At 45.7% G+C, this 25035-nt stretch overlaps 1 protein-coding gene across 1 annotated transcript in view; it reads right to left on the reverse strand.

Moving 5' to 3' along the window:
- Positions 1 to 275: 275 nt before the first annotated feature.
- Positions 276 to 25035, reverse strand: part of COQ10B (coenzyme Q10B) — a 113502-nt gene continuing 88742 nt past the window's right edge. Inside the window, exon 5 of the mRNA XM_069225829.1 lies at positions 276 to 1799. Within this exon, the coding sequence (XP_069081930.1) occupies positions 1632 to 1799 (168 nt within the window). The 3' untranslated portion in view covers positions 276 to 1631. The remainder of the gene's footprint in view (positions 1800 to 25035) is intronic.

Genomic DNA, 25035 nt, shown 5'->3' on the forward strand with positions numbered 1-25035 from the left:
CATTGCATTGCAAATGCTTGTTACTTTTTGTGTTGACCACCAAACCTTTTTTTATTTCCAAAGAGCAGTGTGGCAGTTAACACTGATCAAAAAGCATAAAAACGTGGTTGATTCTCAACGTTACTTCGAACAAACAAAAGAAATAGTAAAACAATCATAGCATTAGGACTACAATTCACATAATCAGAGAGCACCAGTCTAGAATAGAAAAAACAAAAACATTTCACGAGAAAAAGAAAAACACCTATGGATCTAAGAGAAAATAATACCGTAAATATGCTTCTAAATGAATTTATTGCTTTAAAAATACTCACAAAAATCTTTATATTTTGTGGGTGATATAAAATATTTGATGAAAAAGGTTTGGCTCACACAAATAGTTTAGAAAGTTTGAAATCTAGTGTACGCAATAAAAAACAAACAGTCCACATAAAACAAATTGACTAATTCAAGTTAATTGACAGCACACTACCCTTCCCTTTAATTTCAGACGATAAGCACCAATGTTTTGGCGGAAGCTCTGGACCACTACTAATTAACTGCTTCCATACCATGAAATATGCTCACTATGATAGATCACATGGAAAAGAAGTACTCACAAAACGTGCAGGCCTATCACAAGAGAAAATAAAGGAAGGCTGGGCAAATCAAAAGGCTGCCTTTGGAAAGAAGCATTACTTTGACAAAAGATGCCTGTTTATTGCATATGTAACCCCCTTTCAGCTGCAACACAGGAGGGCCATCACGTTGGAAAACTGTAAAATCATGTTATATAAAGTAAATACGTTTAAAAAAAAAAAACGAAAAAAAAACTTAAAGTACAGATGTAAAATTTACTTGTCAGTCTTAGTGGGATGCTTTGTTTCACAGTACGAGTTTTTTCTCAATAAACCCTGGGGGCATTTTTCGCCATCCATCATACTCCCACACGAAGGTACTCTGACCGTCTAGCATAACTACTAATCGTGGGGATTAGTGAACTACAGTCGTTCCTTCAGAGGACCCAGGGGCATGTCAGTGCATAACAGGAGTAGAGATGTGTATCCGTAAACTTCCGTTCTTCTGATGGTTCACTGCTCACTTGTCGTCTTGCATTAATTACCAAACACACACCAAACAAACAGAAAATAAATAAGATATTTTTAAGAATCTAAACTCTAATAACTTAAAATGTATAATACATATCATAAATCAGTACATTATCTAGTAGGGAACATGGTTTCGATAAATATTACACAGTTACTTGTAACACAGGCAGTGAGTTTCTTGGAAGAATTCAAGTGATCAGCCAAACTTTAAATTTGGCAAAATTGAAGAGCGGAGATTTTCGTGCTATGTCTTAACTCGCAGTAGCTGCCACCATTTTACAACTGCATGTGCAACGCCAATGCAGTTATGTAACATAAAACATGTGAAATGCATAATCTAAAATATTTATGTACAGGTTGCATAATGTATTTGCGCATGTACTTGGTTTTCTCAACCATTGATAAGCTATACACAAACTATAATCATATAAAAAGTAATCCCCAAAAGGTGTATAAACATCTAAAGAAAAACAACTTCATATAAATACAGTATTTAGACAAGTTTGTGATAAAGACAGTTAGGTTCAGCTTTTGATCAAGCTTTCACGTGTGGTGCACTTCGTGGTGCATTAATTCACGTGGGATTACAGTCTCTGGGCCATAGAGTTTGGATGCTCTTCTTTCAAAGGCTGCAACCATCTGCTTAACAACCTCATCAAAAAAAACTGTAGCTAGTTGAGAGTGTATTAATGACCGGAATTCAAAGGAGACCTGTTGGAATGAAAAAAAGAAAAAAACAAGATTAGAGGCCCAGTACTCCTTTTATATTAAACAGCTATATACATATATATACACACACACACACACATATATATATATATCTCAACACACACACATATATTTATATATATATACACACACACACACACACACACACACACACACACAAACAAGAAAAGAAGCAGGAAATTATGAGTAGGTCCCACGTTTTTGTTCATTACATGAGTAAGAAAGTTTGCCAGTGGTTTCAGAGCTCGTATTTTATAGAAAAGATGTCTAACTAATAATTATTTCCCAGAACTCATGGTGAATAATCATTTGCAGGATATTTAGCTTACCTAAATGTTGGAGGCTGGTTATTAGTAGAGGCAAGTACGCACCCACAACTAGCAATAATGCCTCCAGACAGAGTTAGGTCCAGTCAAGGTCTCAAAACATTAGTCCCTGGCTCAACCCCTGGAAGCTTGGCAACAAGCAGGCAGGCTTATCTTAGGAAGCAGGTATGTAAAGCATTTAAATACACCAATACAGTAAGTAAGATACAGCACACAATAAAAATCCCACACCAGTTTATAAAAATAATAAATGTTTTTTATCTCTAAAATGACACCAAAAGGACAAATCCAAAATAGAGAAACTGAGTTATGAATTTATAAAGATTAAATTAAAAAAAAAGTGCTTAGAAATCAATAGAGTTATCTGGTAGCATTTGACCAGGACAAAGTCGGAGTTTGAGGCCGACCTTGACGGAGCCCTGCTCGGATATACTAAGCAGGAGGCATTGGTCAAAATGTTACCTTTACACTTGGAAACTTTTCTGGATCTTTTCTCTCTCAATATCGTGCGGTCCTCCCTCAGCAAGCTGATTCCACTGCAAGATTATTAGACTGCTTTTCTGCGAGGCCGCGGTCAAATCCTGGAAGTCTGGTGCTCCAATGGGATGAACCTGAAATCCTGGCCAGGTTGCAGTTGAACGTAGTTGGCTTTACTCACAACTGCGAGTCGGGCCACTTTTGGAGCGTCTTCCAAAAGCGGCTCCAAAATTCTCCAAACTTCTGGAACCTCTTCCTGAAGTTCCTCTTGAGGGTTCAGAGTGTCCAAAACACACATCGAAGGGTCTACAAGTTCTGAGATGGTCCTTGGAAGTTTAGGACCACAATTCACACAATGCACCTGGCCAAATCCTTAAAAGTCCAGTGGATGCACGCGGGGCTGAGGACGTTTGTGAAAGTTGGGGCAGGTAAGCTCTGTTCACCTGTTGCTTTGAAGGAGTCCACTCCAAAGTCCTTTTTAAAGCAAGGCAAAGTCATTTGGGCTCTTATTCCATTGTGCAACAGGAGCAGAACTTCAGTGTGCAGTCCTCTGGGTTGCAGACCAGGGCTCCAGGAGGGCAATCCTTATTATTGCAGTTTCAAGCAGATCTGAATTGCAAATGCAGATCAGACACTTTTATTCAATCATCTTAGGGGGCAGTCAGTGGGTATCCTTGTCCAATGAGCTGCAGGGTGCCACCCAGAAGCGTGACGAACTTCCTCTAAAGTGTGGCATCTTCTTGTCCCATAAAGCACTGTACTTTAACATTCCATGATGGATGATTTTCCTCCAAAAGGAGCAAGGCCTGGCTAAACCAACCCACTAGAGTAGCTTATTTCCATTAATTCCCCTGTGGACATCTGCAAATTCCTTTCCTAAGCCCACTATCTATCTGAATGTAGTCCTACAATTCCTATGTCGTCACTTCAAATTCCCTCACCACACGTCTGGCTAAGTCATCGCCACACATGGTTGGCTAAGTCATTTAACAATATGAACCATTCTGTTTTAAGTAAGGAATACCTACTGGCTGTGTCAAAGGCTCAAAATGTAAAAGCTGTTGCACCTATAGACTTTTTCAAAGGGTCAACACAGCACATGTAAAGCAGTTCTTGTTAGCTTTGTCAAAAAGTCACCAATAACTATATTGTATATTTTATGAATTCACATAGAGTAAAGGTTATTAAAAGTGACTATCTTAAAATATTTTTAATAAGGTATTTTCAAATATTAAAATAGAGTCTTCTTAAACATTTTTCAGGCCACAAAACGTAGCCATAGAATCAACCACAAGAGATCCTTGCACTCCAATCTGACGAGCGTACAGCACCAGCTCAGAGTGCTATAAAAAACATATGGAAAACTGTCCCTGGGTCTTGAAGGCAATGGCTCAGGAGACTTGATTTTTTTTTTATGTTGCTGATGGGCTGCAGCACTCCCTGCATTCTTCCACAAGGGCAAAGTTGTGGTTCCTGCCCCGGAGAGTGAGAGCAGGGAATAATGATTATATTTCCTGCAGAAACACCAGTGTCCCCCATCCTAGGGGATGGGGTGCCTGGGACACTGCAATAGTGTCGGGCCCAACCCACAGCTTGGGGGCAGGGGTGCTCGATCCCCCTGCCCCCGAAAAAGCCCGGGGGTAGGGGAATGCAGTTCCTGGAGCCTTAAAGAAGCTAGGGCAGGGGGCCACACACCATCACAGAGGAGGAGGGAAAAACCCTTGCAATTTTATAAAAAACACTACCAGGAGACAGAGAAGTGGTTCTGGAGGATGAGGGATCCAGGGACGAAGAGCTCTCTCCTCTAAAAAATAAAAGCGCTGACACCAGGGCCCTGTCCCAACGCAGGAGGGCTTGCATTAACAAAAGGGGAGTGGGGGCGACCTGTGTTAACCAGGCCCAGGAGGACAGGGTATTTCTACCCTGATCTCAAATATGTATTTTTTCAGGACAGGGAACTAGGTCCCCAAGTCTCAAAACGGCTGCAGCCAGATCTTTGTTGATTTGGTGGCATCCTATCACACCATATCTTTTGATCTCTTAGATCTGCGGATCCTCCAATGTGTGAATTATATATAAATTATGATAATTTCTTAAAAACTATTGAATACATTTACACCAAATCACAACCAGCATTAGCAAAGCCAACAGGTCTGGCATTAGCTGCCAGCCTTTTTGCTTTGGCAATGCTGGTTTGGTTGTTCATGTTTTCTGTAAAACCTTATTGTTGGGGAGACAGCCGAGACATCATAGATCAAAAACAAAGCATTGGCTAAAGTCAAAAATATTTTAATGGTTTAAATAAAAAAAATAAAAAAACATGTTACCATGGTAGTCGTTGGCCCTGAGGGGGACTAATTTGCATGGGTATGCTCCAAGTCAATTACACAAAAGGCTAATGGACGAAGCCTGGCTGAAAATCTCTAAGTACCTATGTTGTACCTGTAATTGTAGTAAAAGCAAAAGATCTTGGCTAACATGAGGCTTAAATAAGCCAATTGGTCAAGCCTTTGCTGCCATCCTCCTGCCTTTCCTAATGCTTTTTGTAATATGTTTGTAAAACATTCTTACGAATAAAGAAGCTTGCAGAGACTGATTAGAAATATAGGCTTGCAGGGATAGTGTTGCAAATACAGAAATATAGAGGGGGTTAAACAGACCAATAATGTTGCAAAGACAGATAAATAGATGGAAAGGGTTGTGTAGCTAGTGCTGCAGAGACAGACAGGAAAATAAAAAAGATAGATAAGAGCTGCACAGAAAGACTGTTGTATAGATAGACAGTGTTGCAAAGACAGAGAGAGGGTTGTATAGATAGTGTTGCAAAGACAAAGTAATGATGCAAAGATATAGCACTGCACCGACTGGAGCTGCAAAGAGATAGCTAGACAGATAGATAGGAAATATAGTAAATTGGAATAAGCAGCAGAGCTAAAAATGGTAATGCTAAAATTAGTAAAACAGTAGTGAAATTTTGTTATAAGCAATACACACAAGAGCACCATTGTTGTTTAATTTTGCTATGAAAAGCTGCATGGGGAAAAAGACGTTTTGGGAATCCCATCTTTCTCAGCCCCTACTTGACAGATCACCTCGAAACTTTCCAGGTAGGGGTTAAGACAGATGACAATTATTTTTGGAAAGTTTTGTCAAACCGCGTCATGTTATTAGCAAACCAAAAAATGCTTTTCTTATGGAAACATGGTCCTAACCACAGCTTCTAAGATGCGCGCGAGTGGGCACAGTGTTTTCCATCCACTCAGTGTGCTAGGCGAAGCGTGCACTACACTGGACTCTCGGACAGCCACAAATTACTTCATTCGTGCCTCTTCAGTGGGGAGCGGAGATCATGAATCTGATAGTGTGGTTTTTGTTCAGCTAAGAAGTATCTAAGGCCTACATAGGTGATTTGGGAAACAGTTTTGAGAAATTGGGCTAGGAAGTATCGCTGGCCGCGTCACCCAAGAATGTGAAAAGTGGCTGCGAGGGACCGTTTGTTTATAGGGAGGTGAGCGGAGGGAGAGCACGTCTGGGTTGCTGTGGCACCTTTAGTCAGCGTTTCTACCTTCAGACATGCAAAAAGGGGGAATGTGAACACCTGGGACGAAACGCATTCCTGAATCAGCAGGAAGACATTCCTAAATGTTTTCAATGCAGTCCAAGGTATTTGCCAATTTTTAGTTAATGGTGAGTATGGCCCTTCCAAGCCCCGCCCCCTCTTATTCCACTAGATTGGATGAATACCTCAATGTAAGAAGCAAAGGAGGTTGTAACTTTCTTGCGCGATACGCACTGAATAAAGTCTACAAACCGCTGTGTAGCTGGCTGGCACTAATACTCTGTATCAAACGTTTCCTGCTGACTGTCCTTACAAAAGTGAATATCTCCCTTCATGCTTTGAGGCATTTTATTTAAGGCACAATGTAAAATGTGTAATTTTAGTGATTTCCAACTTGATGACAACAACCTCAACTCAAAAATACAAAAATGGGTTGTTACTAGCTAATCGTTTGTGCCCAGTGCCCTGTGTCGATATACTCCCCCTCCCCCCCTCTCTGGCCTTGCACGTTTTGGCTGTCTGTTTCTCCAGTAAGAGACTCCTCCTGGTTCTGCCTGATGACACCATGACAACAATGATAACAATTCCTTTGTTAGATTGTTTTCCGGCAGGCGAGTAGGAAAAGTAGTTTAGAAGAAGTATGGAGAAAAAGGTCCATATAAATATAGCTATATATGTAAAAATCTAATGTAACTGGAAAGGCCACAGGTGTCCGAGGAGGAAAAAGAGTGCACGTGAATCTACAGCACTGAATGCCACGGACAGATGATTACTGGGTAAGTAACATTTTCAGTTTGATGGCATGTGTTGCTGTAGATACACATGCTTTGCATAGACTGTAAAGCATTATCTCCATAAATGCGGTGGCTTGCCTGTGGGAGTCGCAGTTGACAGGAAAAGTGTTTGCAGCACAGCTTGACCTAGAGTGGCTTGCTGACATGCTAGTACATCCACACAGTAATGCTTTGTAAATGTATGTGCTGTAGACCATGTAGATGCCATACAAATGTCAGGCATATGGAAAGCCACAGTGGCACCTTTTTATCCTAGTAGAATGTGCTCTAGAAGTAACAGGTAGCTGTCTCTTTGCTTTAGCACAGCAAGTCTATATACACTTATCTATCCATCTCGCTATACTGTTTTTGGATATTGGACTGCCCTTGTGAGGTAGTGAAAAGGCTACAAAGAGAAGTTTTGCTTCCTTAAAGTCTTGGGTTCTGTCAATGTAAAACAAATGCTCGTTTAACATCAAGAGTGTGAAGAGCTCTTTCCGCAACAATCAGGCTGCTGAAACAAAACTGGTAGCTCAATGGATTTGTTTATATGGAATTGTGAAACCACTTTAGGAAAGAACTTTGGGTTTGTTCAAAGGACTACCTTGTCTCTATGAATTTGGGAAAAAAAAGGTTCTTCCAATGTTGGGGTCTGGAGCTCACCGACACACCTGAGTGATGTGATGGCAACTAAGAAAGCCTCAAACGGAGGACCCCCTGAGTCTGGTAAGCAGGATATTGAGAGTCCAGGATTGTACAGGAGAAAGCCTAGGTGGAATAACCCTTTCAAGGGCTTCACTTTTTGTTTTAATTACTGGGACTCTGAACAATGAACTATGTTGTCTGTTCTGCAGATATGCAGCTATATCTGCAAGATGTAGGCGAATAAAAGTGAAAGCTACATTTGCTTTTTTGTAAATGGAGCAAATAATAAATTAGGTCTTTAACAGTAGCTTTAAAGGAGTCAATATATGTTTGGGTGGGCAGTAGCATACGGAAAATGTCACTTACCCAGTGTACATCTGTTCGTGGCATTAGTCGCTGCAGATTCACATGCTGTGCATAGTCCGCCGTCTGGTGTTGGGTCGGAGTGTTACAAGTTGTTTTTCTTCGAAGAAGTCTTTTCGAGTCACGAGACCGAGGGACTCCTCCTACTTTGGTTCCATTGCGCATTGGCGTCGACTCCATTGTTAGATTGTTTTTTTTCCGCCATCGGGTTCGGACGTGTTCCTTTTCAGCTCTAGTTGTGGGTCTGCGGGCTTCCCTGAGAATGTCCATGCTTTCCGCAGGCAATCCTAAGTAACCAAATTAGATCACTTCAGGAGCCATATTGCAAGGTTGAGTGGCCTTAGGTCTGGATGTCTGATTTGTCCTTCATTTTGAGGGAGACAGTCCGGCCTGTTGGGAATCTTCTCATGGGGGGAGAAGTGTGGTGAACCATGGCTGATGGGAGCTATATGGATCATGGTGAGAGATATTTGCCTGAACCTCCAAACCAGAAATGAAATGAGCGGGAGAGGTGAAAAAGTGCAAGCAAATATCTCTGATCAATTTATCAGTAGAGCGTTGCTCTTGGATAGAGGGGGTGGATACCTGGAGTCGAAGCTTGGGCACGTAGACCTTTTTGCCACAGCAGAAAATGCAATCTGAGGAGTTTCCCACTTTGCAAAGTATGGCTGAAGGACTTGTGGGTGGGGTTTCCATTTGTGGACTTGTTGCTGCATCCTGCTGAGCAGGTCTGCAAAGAAATCAGTTCCTGGGAGATACTCTGCCACCAGGTGAATGCGGTGGTGGAGAGCTCATTTCTATACTGTCTGAGAGACTTCAGACAATTGGGACGACCATGACCTCCGCCCATAGTTTCTGTAGAAAACACACGGCTGTCATCTTGTATGTGCAGACAAGACAAACTTGTGAGACAGGTGATGAAGGAATACTGTCAGGGCTAGAAACACCTGCTGAAGCTCAAGGTAACTGATATGTAGGGATTGGTGACCGAGACCCCAGAGGCCCTGTACTGTGAGGTCTTGAAGGTGAGCATCACAAACGGTCAGTAACGCATCTGTGGTAAGAATGACCTGAGGCACAGGGTCCAGGAAAGGCCATCCTTTCAATAGGTTGTCGGTGTTACAGCATTGCAGAGAGTGGCGAGTATTGCGGTCTAACAACACTAGATCTTCCAGATGACCCTATCACTGAGACCACTGACGAGACAGACACTGCTGTACGGGACGCATGTGGAGTCTGGCATGGGGAACTAAGGCAATGCAGGATGCCATTATCCCTAATAGGTGCATAATAGTCCTGAATGTGTATGTGCGATTCTCCTGAAGTTGGGGGAGAAGAGACTGAAAACTCTGAACGAGGGCTGGGTTAGGGTATGCTAGCCCCAACTCTGCACTGAGAATAGCTCCTAGATAGGGCTGTATTTGAAGGGGTTAGAGGTGGTATTTGGATAAACTGAGTGTGAAGCACAGCGTGGGAAGCAGGTCCCTGAACAATAGGACTCTGAATTGGTAATGTTTGCCTGCAACAACAAATCGTAGGTATTTTCAGTGTGCAGGTGGATAGGAATATGAAAGTAGGAGTCCTTTAGATCTAGAGCTGTCAAAGTCGTCTTGCTGCAGGAGTGGAATATGGTCTTGAAAAGTAACCATGTGAAAATGTTCCAAGAGAATGAACTGGTTTAATGGTCTGAGGTCCAGAATAGGCCAGAGAGAGCCATCCTTTTAGGGAATAAGGAAGTATAGGGAGTATGCCCCGGATGCCTGATGTTGCAAGGGAAGAGGTTTGACGGCCCCTTTGAGAAGAAGGGATTGAACGTCTTGTTTGAGAAGGGTGAGGTGCTTCTGGGTTAGCCTGTGAGTGTGAGGATGAATGTTTTGATGAGTGGTAATGAGCTCCAGACAATAACAATGTTGAATAATGGAAACGACCCATTGGTCCGTGGTGATGTTGACCCATTCTGAATGAAAATATTGAAGCCGTCCTCTGGCGGGGGTGTGAAGTGAGCGGGGGTATGGGAGGGAGGGGAAGACTGAGGAAGAACCTCAGGAGGTAGTGCTCTTACCTCTGCCCTTGTTGCCTCTTTAGGTCTGTAGGGCTCCCTATAGAAACCCCTAGAATAGGAGGGTGGAGAGTATCTGGTTTTTGAAGTAGACACCTTGGAGAATGTGGATTTGTAAGCACCTCTGAAACTGGGGTGACAAAAAGTGCCCCTTTGTTTGGGAGACTGTAGAGCACCCAGGGCCTTAACTGCATCTGTCTTTTTTCAGCTTCTCAAGGGTAGTATACACTTGTGGGCCCAAAAGGATGCTCCTTATCAAAGGGCATGTTAAGGACCACTTGCTGTAGTTCTGGTCTGAAACCAGAGCATCAGAGCCACGCGGGTCTTCTTATTAGGGACACCTGTATTGGTGCTGCATGCAGCTGTATATATGCTGTCTAACGCACAGCGTATAGAATTATTATTTACTGTTTGCCCTTCTGCAACAATTTGCTGCCCTCTCTTGTGGTGCTCCTCTGGACGAAATTAGAGGAGCTCCTCCATTTCATCCAAGTGAGTGCAGTCATATCTAGCCTTTAACACTTGTGAATTGGCGATATGCCAATGGTTAGCTGCCTGTGCAGCCACTCTCTTGCCAGCAGCATCTATTTTCTTACTCTCCTTCTCAGGAGGAGGAGAGTCCCCTGTGGCCTGGCTATTGGCACATTTTCGTGCAGTGGTGGCTACTATGAAATCTGGAGGGACCGGTGACCTAATGTATAATGGGTCAAAGGGAGCAGGCTTATATTTCTTGTCTGCTATAGGGGTAATAACCCTAGAGCAAACAGGCTCCTCGAACATTTCTTCAGCATGATGAAGCATGCCAAAGAGCATTAGGAGAAATGGGATATCCCTGTGGGTAGGTACAAAGTACTACCTTCTGTGGGTGAGGGGCAGACCGGGTACAAGTCTGGATTATTGGACAGGATGGGGTCAGGGTCATAATTGTCCCATGGATTCGGGTCATGCTGTCTCCCACTCAAATGTCCCCAACATATAAAAGGGGATGCTTGAGGGGTATAATCTTCTACAGTAGGTGAGGCAGGTGAATGAGGAGGGAGGTGGAGGAGAAGAAAAAGGGGTGGAGGAGGTGGAGAAGGTGGAGGTTTGTTGGTGGCCTTTTCCTTGTTGGTCTTCTTTGGAGGTGGAGGAGTGTCCAAAGCTTCTTGTAAAGACAGCTTCCTTTTGATCTTTACAGGGGGGAATCAAAAACACATTCTATACCCTCCTAAATATGGAGGAGGCACTGATGAGTGTCCATATTCCCCAGAAAGGCTTCCACAGGAGAAGGTGCAGCTGAACACTTACAGGAGTCTTTCTGCTCCAGGGTTTTCAGATCAGTGGATTTCGGCACTAAAGTTTTTAGTGGGACCGAGATGGAAGCGATGTCTTGGACTGAGATGCCGGAGGTCCAAGCCAAAGACAATGTCTTTGTCTTGGCTGTTTCGGAGGTGGTCCTGTGACCTCTAAAAGGGGCTTTTTCACAGTCTTAGGGTGGGCAGGAGGGTCCAGAGTACTCACAAGTTCAGCAGATGTTACCTCATGGCTTTCGATATTCGACTGCATGCTGGAGTTGGAATCCTTTATTGAAAAGGCCTCCTCCTGTTGTTCCGATTCCTCCTGGGCGTGTTCCTCCCGAAAGATGTCCAGGGTGTCATCTGAGGTTTTGTGCGCCATCTCCAGTTGACAAGCTCTTTGGCCCCAGAGAATCTTCTCCAACTAGGAAGAGTTGCAGGCATCAAAGGTAGCTTCCTGGTGATCGGGTAAGAGACACAGTATACACACCAGAAGTTTTTTGGTGTGGGAAACATTTTGCAAAGCACTCAGGATAGAAACAAAACTGCCTTTGTTCCATCAGCTCAGCATAATGGTCGGTGCTGTGTGGTTAGGTAGGCCAGAGATGGGCGAAGACGCCCTGGAGGGCACACAGTCTGTGCCCGGACTGACAATTCAAGAAGAACGCTTAGATAGGAATGCGCAATCGAGATACAATACAGTCAAAAAAGAAGACGGATAGAAAGATTTCGAACTGGAGCGAGTAGAAAGATAGAGCAAAGACACACATGTCCGAACCCGATGGAGGAGAGATAAGAATCTAACAAAGGAGTCAATGTCCATGTACGCTATCACTGACAGGAGGAGTCACTCAATCCTGTGACTCAAAACTCTTCTTTGACGAAAAACAACTTGACCCATTCCAGACCAAACACTAGACGTCAAGAGCATGAGGAGCATGTTTGATGGCATGTGTGGCTGTAGATAAACATGTATATATTCATACACACACATATATATAAACCAAAAGGTTAAGGTAACGTTTTAGTTAGGTGAATTTAACAGTGACAACATTACCATTTTATACTAAAAATACAACACAGACATTCACCAGTTATAGTTAGCTCTGCTATCTATAACTTGCACCCCTGCCCTGCACTGTTTATAATCATACAAATTAGATCACCCATGTAAGGAAATGCCTCCTTGGCATGGTTACCCCCTGACTTTTTGCCTTTGCTGATGCCAAGTTATGATTTGAAAGTGTGCTGAGGCCTGCTAACCAGGCCCCAGCGTTCTTTCCCTAAAACTGTACCTTTGTCTCCACAATTGGCACACCCTGGCATCCAGGTAATTCCCTTGTAACTGGTACCCCTGGTACCAAGGGCCCTGATGCCAGGGAAGGTCTCTAAGGGCTGCAGCATGTCTTATGCCACCCTGGGGACCCCTCACGCAGCACAGACACACTGCTTGCCAGCTTGTGTGTGCTGGTGGGGAGAAAATGACTAAGTCAACATGGCACTCCCCTCAGGTTGCCATGCCAACCTCACACTGCCCATGGCATAGATAAGTCACCCCTCTAGCAGGCCCTACAGTCCTAAGGCAGGGTGCACTATGCCATAGGTGAGGGCATAGGTGCATGAGCACTATGCCCCTACAGTGTCTAAGCAAAACCTTAGACATTGTAAGTGCAGGGTAGCCATAAGAGTATATGGTCTGGGAGTCTGTCATACACGAACTCCACAGCACCATAATGGCTACACTGAAAACTGGGAAGTTTGGTATCAAACTTCTCAGCACAATAAATGCACACTGATGCCAGTGTACATTTTATTGTGAAATACACCCCCGAGGGCATCTTAGAGATGCCCCCTGAAAACATACCCGACTTCCAACGTGGGCTGACTAGTTTTGCCAGCCTGCCACACACCAGACATGTTGCTGGCCACATGGGGAGAGTGCCTTTGTCACTCTGTGGCTAGTAACAAAGCCTGTACTGGGTGGAGGTGCTTCTCACCTCCCCGGACAGGAGCTGTAACACCTGGCGGTGAGCCTCAGAGGCTCACCCCCTTTGTTACAGCACCCCAGGGCATTCCAGCTAGTGGAGATGCCCGCCCCCTCCGGCCACGGCCCCACTTTTGGCAGCAAGGCCGGAGGAGATAATGAGAAAAACAAGAAGGAGTCACTGGCCAGTCAGGACAACCCCTAAGGTGTCCTGAGCGGAGGTGAGACTGACTTTTAGAAATTCTTCATCTTGCAGATGGAGGATTCCCCCAATAGGATTAGGGATGTGCCCCCCTCCCCTTAGGGAGGAGGCACAAAGAGGGTGTAGCCACCCTCAGGGCTAGTAGCCATTGGCTACTAACCCCCAGACCTAAACACACCCCTAAATTGAGTATTTAGGGCCCCCCAGAACCTAGGAAGATAGATTCCTGCAACCTGAAGACAAAGAAGGACTGCTGACCTGAAGCCCTGCAGAGAAGACGGAGACACCAACAGCTTTGGCCCCAGCCCTACCGGCCTGTCTTCCCACTTCAAGAAAAACTGCAACAGCAACGCGTCCCCCAGGGTCCAGCAACCTCTGAAGCCTCAGAGGACTACCCTGCATCTAAAAGGACCAAGAGCTCCCGAGGACAGCGGCCCTGTTCCACAAAGACTGCAACTTTGCAACAAAGAAGCAACTTTTAAAGACCACACGTTTCCCGCCGGGAAGCGTGAGACTTTCCACTCTGCACCAGACGCCCCCGGCTCAACCTGCGGAGAACCAACACTACAGGGAGGACTCCCCGGCGACTGCGACCCAGTGAGTAGCCAGAGTTGACCCCCCTCAGCCCCCCCCCCCCAGTGACGCCTGCAGAGGGAATCCAGAGGCTCCCCCTGACCGCGACTGCCTGCTTCAAAGAACCCAACGCCTGGTAAAGACACTGCACCCGCAGCCCCCAGGACCTGAAGGATCCAACCTCCAGTGCAGAAGCGATCCCCAGATGGCCCTCTCCCTTGCCCAGGTGGTGGCTACCCCGAGGAGACCCCCCCCCCCCCCCCTTTCCCTGCCTCCTTCGCTGAAGAGACCCCTGGGTCTCCCATTGAAACCTATTACAAACCCGACGCCTGTTTGCACTCTGCACCCGGCCGCCCCTGTGCCGCTGAGGGTGTACTTTTTGTGCTGACATGTGTCCCACCCCGGTGCCCTACATAACCCCCCTGGTCTGCCCTCCGAAGACGCGGGTACTTACCTGCTGGCAGACTGGAACCGGGGCACCCCCTTCTCCATTGAAGCCTATGTGTTTTGGGCACCACTTTGACCTCTCCAACTGACCGGCCCTGAGCTGCTGGTGTGGTAACTTTGGGGTTGCCCTGAACCCCCAACGGTGGGCTACCTTGGACCCAACTTTGAACCCTGTAGGTGGTTTACTTACCTGCAAAACTAACAAATACTTACCTCCCCCAGGAACTGTTGAAATTTGCACTGTCTAGTTTTAAAATAGCTTATTGACATTTTTGCCCAAACTGTACATGCTATTTTGCTGATTCAAAGTTCCTACGATACCTAAGTGAAGTACCTTTCATTTGAAGTATTGATTGTAAATCTTGAACCTGTGGTTCTTAAAATAAACTAAGAAAATATATTTTTCTATATAAAAACCTATTGGCCTGGAATTTATCTTTGAGTGTGTGTTCCTCATTTATTGCCTGTGTGTGTACAACAAATGCTTAACACTCTGATAAGCCTACTGCTCGACCACACTACCACAAAATAGAGCATAGAATTATCTCTTTTTGCCACTATCTTACCTCTAAGGGGAACCCTTGGACTCTGTGCATGCTATTTCTTACTTTGAAATAGTACATACAGAGCCAACTTCCTACAACCCATAACATGTTCTATGACACCTTTTATGATTGATGACATCTCAAAAGGCATGCAGATGTGGGTTCCCTACCACTCGTCCCATGGGGTCTAGTGGGTCAAGCTACCCTTACTGCCCACATACTTTTTTTTTTTTTTTTTTAATTCAGGATAGGGGAGTGTATCCCAGAGTCCTGTAATGGCTGCGACCAACATTTTTCTCATGCTGTTGGCAGCCAATCAGTGTTCGATCCTGCCAGAGTCCGACCCCTTCAGGAGCGAGATGGCCCAAAGAAATAAAGCTCCCCGGGCAAAACAGAATGCTCAATTTTTAAATTGGCGCTCCTGTGAAAGTCTTGAGCCTCTTGCAGACTCAACAGTCCAGATTGAAAATGTCACTTACCCAGTGTACATCTGTTCGTGGCATCAGTCGCAGTAGATTCGCATGTTCTGCAATAGCTCGCCATCTGGTGTTGGGCCGGAGTGTTACAAGTTGTTTTTCTTCGAAGAAGTCTTTCGAGTCACGGGACCGAGTGACTCCTCCTTTTGTCTCCATTGCGCATGGGCGTCGACTCCATCTTCGATTGTTTTTCCCCGCAGAGGGTGAGGTAGGAGTTGAATTGTAGTAATAGTGCCCATGCAATGGAGTGACTAAGTATGCACCTATTTAAGGTTGAGATGATACATATATAAATAAGTGAAGGTAACTTCCAAACTGCTACAGGCTCCCGGGGAGGCGGGTGGGCACATGCGAATCTACTGCGACTGATGCCACGAACAGATGTACACTGGGTAAGTGACATTTTCAGTTCGATGGCATCTGTCGCTGTAGATACGCATGTTCTGCATAGACTAGTAAGCAGTTATTTCCCCAAAAGCGGTGGATTAGCCTGTAGGAGTGGAAGTAGTTTGAAATAATGTCCTTAATACGGCTTGACCTACTGTGGCTTGTTGTGCGGATAACACGTCTACACAGTAGTGCTTGGTGAATGTGTGAGGCGTAGACCATGTGGCTGCCTTACATATTTCTTGCATTGGGATGTTTCCTAGAAAGGCCATGGTAGCACCTTTCTTTCTGGTTGAGTGTGCCCTTGGTGTAATGGGCAGCTGTCGTTTAGCTTTAAGGTAGCAGATTTGGATGCATTTAACTATCCATCTGGCTATACCTTGTTTTGAAATTGGGTTTCCTGCATGAGGTTTTTGAAATGCAATAAAGAGTTGTTTAGTCTTTCTGATGTTCTTTGTTCTGTCAATGTAATACATCAATGCTCTTTTGACATCTAATGTATGTAGTGCCCTTTCAGCTACGGTATCTGGCTGTGGAAAGAACACTGGAAGTTCCACTGTTTGATTTAGATGGAACGGTGAAATAACCTTTGGCAAAAATTTAGGATTGGTCCTTAGGACGAGTTTATTTTTGTGTAGTTGTATAAAAGGTTCCTGTATAGTGAACGCCTGAATCTCGCTTACTCTTCTCAGGGAAGTAATGGCGATGAGAAATGCCACCTTCCAGGTTAGGAACTGTATGTCGCAGGAGTGCATGGGTTCAAAAGGTGGACCCATAAGTCTAGTTAGGACAACATTTAGGTTCCATGAAGGAACAGGTAGTGTTCTTGGTGGTATAATTCTCCTAAGGCCCTCCATGAATGCTTTAATGACTGGTATTCTATATAGGGAAGTTGAATAGGTAGTCTGCAGGTATGCAGATATTGCTGCAAGGTGAATCTTAATGGAAGAGAAAGCTAGGTTAGATTTTTGTAAGTGAAGCAAGTAACCCACTACATGTTCTGGAGTTGTGTGTAATGGTTGTATTTGATTAATATGGCAGTAGCAAACAAACCTCTTCCATTTACTTGCATAGCAGTGCCTGGTGGATGGCCTTCTTGCTTGTTTTATGACTTCCATACATTCTTGGGTAAGTTGTAAGTGCCCGAATTCTAGGATTTCAGGAGCCAGATTGCTAGATTCAGCGATGCTGGATCTGGGTGTCTGATCTTTTGGTTGTGCTGTGTCAACAGATCTGGCCTGTTGGGCAATTTGATGCAGGGTACCACTGATAGGTCTAGCAGCGTTATGTACCAGGGTTGCCTTGCCCAAGTTGGTGCTATCAATATGAGTTTGAGTTTGCTTTGACTGAGTTTGTTTACCAGGTAAGGAAGGAGAGGGAGAGGAGGAAAAGCGTAAGCAAATATCCCTGACCAGTTCATCCATAGGGCATTGCTTTGGGATTGTTTGTGTGGGTACCTGGATGCGAAGTTTTGGCATTTTGCGTTCTCCCTTGTCGCAAACAAGTCTATCTGAGGTGTTCCCCAGAGTTTGAAATAAGTGTTCAGAATTTGGGGGTGAATTTCCCATTCGTGGACCTGTTGGTGATCTCGAGAGAGATTGTCTGCGAGTTGATTTTGTATCCCTGGTATAAACTGTGCAATTAGGCGAATTTGGTTGTGAATTGCCCAATGCCAAATTTTTTGTGCTAGCAGGCTTAACTGCGTGGAGTGCGTCCCTCCCTGCTTGTTTAGATAATACATTGTTGTCATGTTGTCTGTTTTGACGAGAATGTATTTGTGAACTATTATTGGTTGGAAAGCTTTTAGTGCTTGAAAAACTGCTAGAAGTTCTAGGTGATTGATATGCAGTTTTGTTTGATGTACGTTCCATTGTCCTTGTATGCTGTGTTGATCGAGGTGTGCTCCCCACCCTGTCATGGAAGCATCTGTTGTTATTACGTATTGTGGCACTGGGTCTTGGAAAGGCCGCCCCTTGTTTAAATTTATGTTGTTCCACCACAGAAGCGAGAGGTAAGTTTGGCGGTCTATTAACACCAGATCTAGAAGGTGACCCTGTGCTTGAGACCACTGTGATGCTAGGCATTGTTGTAAGGGCCTCATGTGCAGTCTTGCGTTTGGGACAATGGCTATGCATGATGACATCATGCCTAGGAGTTGTAATACCATCTTTGCCTGTATCCTTTGTGTTGGATACATGCGTTGTATGATGGTGTTGAAATTTTGAATTCTTTGTGGACTTGGAGTGGCTACTCCCTTTGATGTGTCTATTATGGCTCCCAGGTATTGTTGTACCTTGCGTGGCAGAATTTTGAATTTTGTGAAATTGACGGTGAACCCGAGTTTGAAGAGGGTTTGTATGATCTGATTTGTGTGATTTGAGCACTGTATGAACGAATGGGCCTTGATTAGCCAGTCGTCTAGATATGGGAACACATGTATTTGCTGCTTTCTTATGTGTGCTGCGACTACTGCTAGACATTTGGTAAAGACTCTTGGTGCGGTTGTTAATCCGAAAGGCAGTACCTTGAATTGGTAATGTATTCCTTTGAATACAAACCTTAGGTATTTCCTGTGCGATGGGTGTATTGGTATATGGAAATAAGCATCCTTGAGGTCTAAAGTTGCCATGTAGTCGTGCAGTTTTAGCAATGGCAATACTTCTTGTAGTGTGACCATGTGGAAGTGGTCTGATTTGATGAAAGTGTTCACTACTCTGAGGTCTAGGATTGGTGTAAGGAAATGCCTCCTTGGCATGGTTGCCCCCTGACTTTTTGCCTTTGCTGATGCTATGTTTACAATTGAAAGTGTGCTGAGGCCTGCCAACCAGGCCCCAGCACCAGTGTTCTTTCCCTAACCTGTACTTTTGTATCCACAATTGGCAGACCCTGGCATCCAGATAAGTCCCTTGTAACTGGTACTTCTAGTACCAAGGGCCCTGATGCCAAGGAAGGTCTCTAAGGGCTGCAGCATGTCTTATGCCACCCTGGAGACCTCTCACTCAGCACAGACACACTGCTTACCAGCTTGTGTGTGCTAGTGAGGACAAAACGAGTAAGTCGACATGGCACTCCCCTCAGGGTGCCATGCCAGCCTCTCACTGCCTATGCAGTATAGGTAAGACACCCCTCTAGCAGGCCTTACAGCCCTAAGGCAGGGTGCACTATACCATAGGTGAGGGTACCAGTGCATGAGCATGGTACCCCTACAGTGTCTAAACAAAACCTTAGACATTGTAAGTGCAGGGTAGCCATAAGAGTATATGGTCTGGGAGTTTGTCAAACACGAACTCCACAGCACCATAATGGCTACACTGAAAACTGGGAAGTTTGGTATCAAACTTCTCAGCACAATAAATGCACACTGATGCCAGTGTACATTTTATTGAAAAATACACCACAGAGGGCACCTTAGAGGTGCCCCCTGAAACTTAACCGACTATCTGTGTAGGCTGACTAGTTTTAGCAGCCTGCCACAAACCGAGACATGTTGCTGGCCCCATGGGGAGAGTGCCTTTGTCACTCTGAGGCCAGTAACAAAGCCTGCACTGGGTGGAGATGCTAACACCTCTCCCAGGCAGGAATTGTCACACCTGGCGGTGAGCCTCAAAGGCTCACCTCCTTTGTGCCAACCCAGCAGGACACTCCAGCTAGTGGAGTTGCCCGCCCCCTCCGGCCAGGCCCCACTTTTGGCGGCAAGGCCGGAGAAAATAATGAGAAAAACAAGGAGGAGTCACTGGCCAGTCAGGACAGCCCCTAAGGTGTCCTGAGCTGAAGTGACTCTAACTTTTAGAAATCCTCCATCTTGCAGATGGAGGATTCCCCCAATAGGGTTAGGATTGTGACCCCCTCCCCTTGGGAGGAGGCACAAAGAGGGTGTACCCACCCTCAGGGCTAGTAGCCATTGGCTACTAACCCCCCAGACCTAAACACGCCCTTAAATTTAGTATTTAAGGGCTACCCTGAACCCTAGAAAATTAGATTCCTGCAACTACAAGAAGAAGGACTGCCCAGCTGAAAAACCCCTGCAGCGGAAGACCAGAAGACGACAACTGCCTTGGCTCCAGAAACTCACCGGCCTGTCTCCTGCCTTCCAAAGATCCTGCTCCAGCGACGCCTTCCAAAGGGACCAGCGACCTCGACATCCTCTGAGGACTGCCCCTGCTTCGAAAAGACAAGAAACTCCCGAGGACAGCGGACCTGCTCCAAGAAAAGCTGCAACTTTGTTTCCAGCAGCTTTAAAAGAACCCTGCAAGCTCCCCGCAAGAAGCGTGAGACTTGCAACACTGCACCCGGCGACCCCGACTCGGCTGGTGGCGATCCAACACCTCAGGAGGGACCCCAGGACTACTCTGATACTGTGAGTACCAAAACCTGCCCCCACAGCGCCGCCTGCAGAGGGAATCCCGAGGCTTCCCCTGACCGCGACTCTTTGAACCTAAAGTCCCGACGCCTGGGAGAGACCCTGCACCCACAGCCCCCAGGACCTGAAGGACCGGACTTTCACTGGAGAAGTGACCCCCAGGAGTCCCTCTCCCTTGTCCAGGTGGAGGTTTCCCCGAGGAATCCCCCCCTTGCCTGCCTGCAGCGCTGAAGAGATCCCGAGATCTCTCATAGACTAACATTGCGAACCCGACGCTTGTTTCTACACTGCACCCGGCCGCCCCCGCGCCGCTGAGGGTGAAATTTCTGTGTGGGCTTGTGTCCCCCCCGGTGCCCTACAAAACCCCCCTGGTCTGCCCTCCAAAACCCCCCTGGTCTGCCCTCCGAAGACGCGGGTACTTACCTGCAAGCAGACCGGAACCGGGGCACCCCCTTCTCTCCACTCTAGCCTATGTGTTTTGGGCACCACTTTGAACTCTGCACCTGACCGGCCCTGAGCTGCTGGTGTGGTGACTTTGGGGTTGCTCTGAACCCCCAACGGTGGGCTACCTTGGACCAAGAACTGAGCCCTGTAAGTGTCTTACTTACCTGGTTAACCTAACAAATACTTACCTCCCCTAGGAACTGTGAAAATTGCACTAAGTGTGCACTTTTAAAACAGCTATTTGTGAATAACTTGAAAAGTATACATGCAATTTTGATGATTTGAAGTTCCTAAAGTACTTACCTGCAATACCTTTCGAATGAGATATTACATGTAGAATTTGAACCTGTGGTTCTTAAAATAAACTAAGAAAAGATATTTTTCTATAACAAAACCTATTGGCTGGATTTGTCTCTGAGTGTGTGTACCTCATTTATTGTCTATGTGTATGTACAACAAATGCTTAACACTACTCCTTGGATAAGCCTACTGCTCGACCACACTACCACAAAATAGAGCATTAGTATTATCTATTTTTACCACTATTTTACCTCTAAGGGGAACCCTTGGACTCTGTGCATGCTGTTCCTTACTTTGAAATAGCACATACAGAGCCAACTTCCTACATTGGTGGATCAGCGGTGGGGTACAAGACTTTGCATTTGCTGGACTACTCAGCCAATACCTGATCACACGACAAATTCCAAAATTGTCATTAGAAATTGATTTTTGCAATTTGAAAAGTTTTCTAAATTCTTAAAAGACCTGCTAGGGCCTTGTGTTAGATCCTGTTTAGCATTTCTTTTAGAGTTTAAAAGTTTGTAAAAGTTTGAATTAGATTCTAGAACCAGTTGTAGATTCTTAAAAAGTATTCCAACTTTTAGAAGCAAAATGTCTAGCACAGATGTGACTGTGGTGGAACTCGACACCACACCTTACCTCCATCTTAAGATGAGGGAGCTAAGGTCACTCTGTAAAATAAAGAAAATAACAATGGGCCCCAAACCTACCAAAATACAGCTCCAGGAGCTTTTGGCAGAGTTTGAAAAGGCCAACCCCTCTGAGGGTGGCAACTCAGAGGAAGAGGATAGTGACTTGGAGGAAAATTCCCCCCTACCAGTCCTATCTAGGGAGAACAGGGTCCCTCAAACCCTGACTCCTAAAATAATAGTCAGAGATGCTGGTTCCCTCACAGGAGAGACCAACACCTCTGAAATCACTGAGGATAGCCCCAGTGAAGAGGACATCCAGTTAGCCAGGATGGCCAAAAGATTGGCTTTGGAAAGACAGATCCTAGCCATAGAGAGGGAAAGACAAGAGATGGGCCTAGGACCCATCAATGGTGGCAGCAACATAAATAGGGTCAGAGATTCTCCTGACATGTTGAAAATCCCTAAAGGGATTGTAACTAAATATGAAGATGGTGATGACATCACCAAATGGTTCACAGCTTTTGAGAGGGCTTGTGTAACCAGAAAAGTGAACAGATCTCACTGGGGTGCTCTCCTTTGGGAAATGTTCACAGGAAAGTGTAGGGATAGACTCCTCACACTCTCTGGACAAGATGCAGAATCTTATGACCTCATGAAGGGTACCCTGATTGAGGGCTTTGGATTCTCCACTGAGGAGTATAGGATTAGATTCAGGGGGGCTCAAAAATCCTCGAGCCAGACCTGGGTTGACTTTGTAGACTACTCAGTGAAAACACTAGATGGTTGGATTCAAGGCAGTGGTGTAAGTAATTATGATGGGCTGTACAATTTATTTGTGAAAGAACACCTATTGAGTAATTGTTTCAATGATAAACTGCATCAGCATCTGGTAGACCTAGGACCAATTTCTCCCCAAGAATTGGGAAAGAAGGCGGACCATTGGGTCAAGACAAGGGTGTCCAAGACTTCAACAGGGGGTGACCAAAAGAAAGGGGTCACAAAGACTCCCCAGGGGAAGGGTGATGAGACAACCAAAACTAAAAATAGTAAAGAGTCTTCTACAGGCCCCCAAAAACCTGCACAGGAGGGTGGGCCCAGAGCCTCTTCACAAAACAATGGGTACAAGGGTAAAAACTTTGATCCCAAAAAGGCCTGGTGTCATAGCTGTAAACAGCATGGACACCAAACTGGAGACAAGGCCTGTCCCAAGAAAGGTTCCACTCCAAACTCCCATCCAGGTAACACTGGTATGGCTAGTCTCCAAGTGGGATCAACAGTGTGCCCAGAGCAAATCAGGGTCCACACTGAAGCTACTCTAGTTTCTGAGGGTGGGGTGGATTTAGCCACACTAGCTGTCTGGCCGCCTAACATGCAAAAATACAGACAGCAACTCTTAATTAATGGGACTAGAATAGAGGGCCTGAGGGATACAGGTGCCAGTGTCACCATGGTGACAGAGAAACTGGTTTCCCCTGGCCAATACCTGACTGGAAAAACTTACACAGTCACCAACGCTGACAATCAGAGAAAAGTACATCCCATGGCAATGGTTACTTTAGAATGGGGAGGGGTCAATGGCCTGAAGCAGGTGGTGGTCTCCTCAAATATCCCAGTGGACTGTCTGCTTGGAAATGACCTGGAGTCCTCAGCATGGGCTGAGGTAGAGCTAAAAACCCATGCAGCAATGCTGGGTATCCCTGAACTGGTGTGTGTGAAAACAAGAGCACAGTGCAAGGCACAGGGTGAAAAAGTAGAGCTGGAGTCTGGAAAAATGGCCCAGCCTACCAAGAGAACAGGAAAGTCAGTTGGGAAGCCAACTGCAACACAGCAAAAGAAAGGGAACCTCTCTTCTCAGGAAGAAGTTCTGCCCTCTGAGGGAACTGAGCCTTTGGAGCTTGAACCTTATCAGGTTGAGCTCTTAGGCCCAGGGGGACCCTCAAGGGAGGAGCTGTGTAAGGGACAAGAAACCTGTCCCTCTCTTGAAGGCCTTAGGCAGCAAGCTGCTGAAGAGTCCAAAGGCAAGAAAAATGGAACACATAGGGTCTATTGGGAAGATGGGCTCCTGTACACTGAGGCCAGAGACCCCAAACCTGGTGCCACTAGGAGAGTGGTAGTGCCTCAGCTGTTCAGAGAGTTCATCCTAACATTGGCCCATGACATTCCCCTTGCTGGACATTTGGGACAAACCAAGACGTGGGAGAGGTTAGTCAACCACTTCTACTGGCCCAATATGTCCAACATGGTTAAGGAGTTTTGCCTCTCCTGCCCCACCTGTCAAGCCAGTGGTAAGACAGGTGGGCACCCAAAGGCCCCCCTCATTCCACTTCCAGTGGTGGGGGTGCCCTTTGAAAGAGTGGGTGTGGACATAGTTGGTCCACTGGAACCTCCCACAGCCTCAGGAAATATGTATATCCTGGTAGTAGTGGATCATGCTACCAGGTATCCTGAAGCTATTCCCCTTAGGTCGACTACTGCCCCTGCAGTAGCCAAGGCCCTCATTGGTATCTTTACCAGAGTGGGTTTCCCTAAGGAGGTGGTGTCTGACAGAGGTACCAACTTCATGTCAGCATACCTAAAGCACATGTGGAATGAGTGTGGAGTGACTTATAAATTCACTACACCTTACCATCCACAAACTAATGGCTTAGTTGAGAGATTCAACAAGACATTAAAGGGCATGATCATGGGGCTCCCAGAAAAACTCAAAAGGAGATGGGATGTCCTCCTGCCATGTCTGCTTTTCGCTTACAGGGAGGTACCACAGAAGGGAGTAGGGTTCTCACCCTTTGAACTTCTGTTTGGTCATCCTGTAAGGGGACCACTTGCCCTTGTTAAAGAAGGCTGGGAGAGACCTCTCCATGAGCCTAAACAGGACATAGTGGACTATGTACTTGGCCTTCGCTCTAGAATGGCAGAGTACATGGAAAAGGCAACCAAAAACCTTGAGGCCAGCCAACAGCTCCAGAAGTTTTGGTATGACCAAAAGGCTGCACTGGTTGAGTTCCAACCAGGGCAGAAAGTCTGGGTTCTGGAGCCTGTGGCTCCCAGGGCACTCCAGGACAAATGGAGTGGCCCTTACCCAGTACTAGAAAGGAAGAGTCAGGTCACCTACTTGGTGGACCTGGGCACAAGCAGGAGCCCCAAAAGGGTGATCCATGTAAACCGCCTTAAGCTCTTCCACGACAGGGCTGATGTCAATCTGTTGATGGTAACAGATGAGGATCAGGAGGCAGAGAGTGAACCTCTCCCTGATCTTCTGTCATCAGACCCAAAAGATGGTACAGTAGATGGAGTGATCTACTCAGACACCCTCTCTGGCCAACAGCAAGCTGATTGTAGGAGAGTCCTACAACAGTTTCCTGAACTCTTCTCCTTAACCCCTGGTCAGACAC

Source organism: Pleurodeles waltl, chromosome 3_1 (genome assembly GCF_031143425.1).
Source record: "Pleurodeles waltl isolate 20211129_DDA chromosome 3_1, aPleWal1.hap1.20221129, whole genome shotgun sequence".
Classification (NCBI taxonomy): Eukaryota; Metazoa; Chordata; class Amphibia; order Caudata; family Salamandridae; genus Pleurodeles; species Pleurodeles waltl.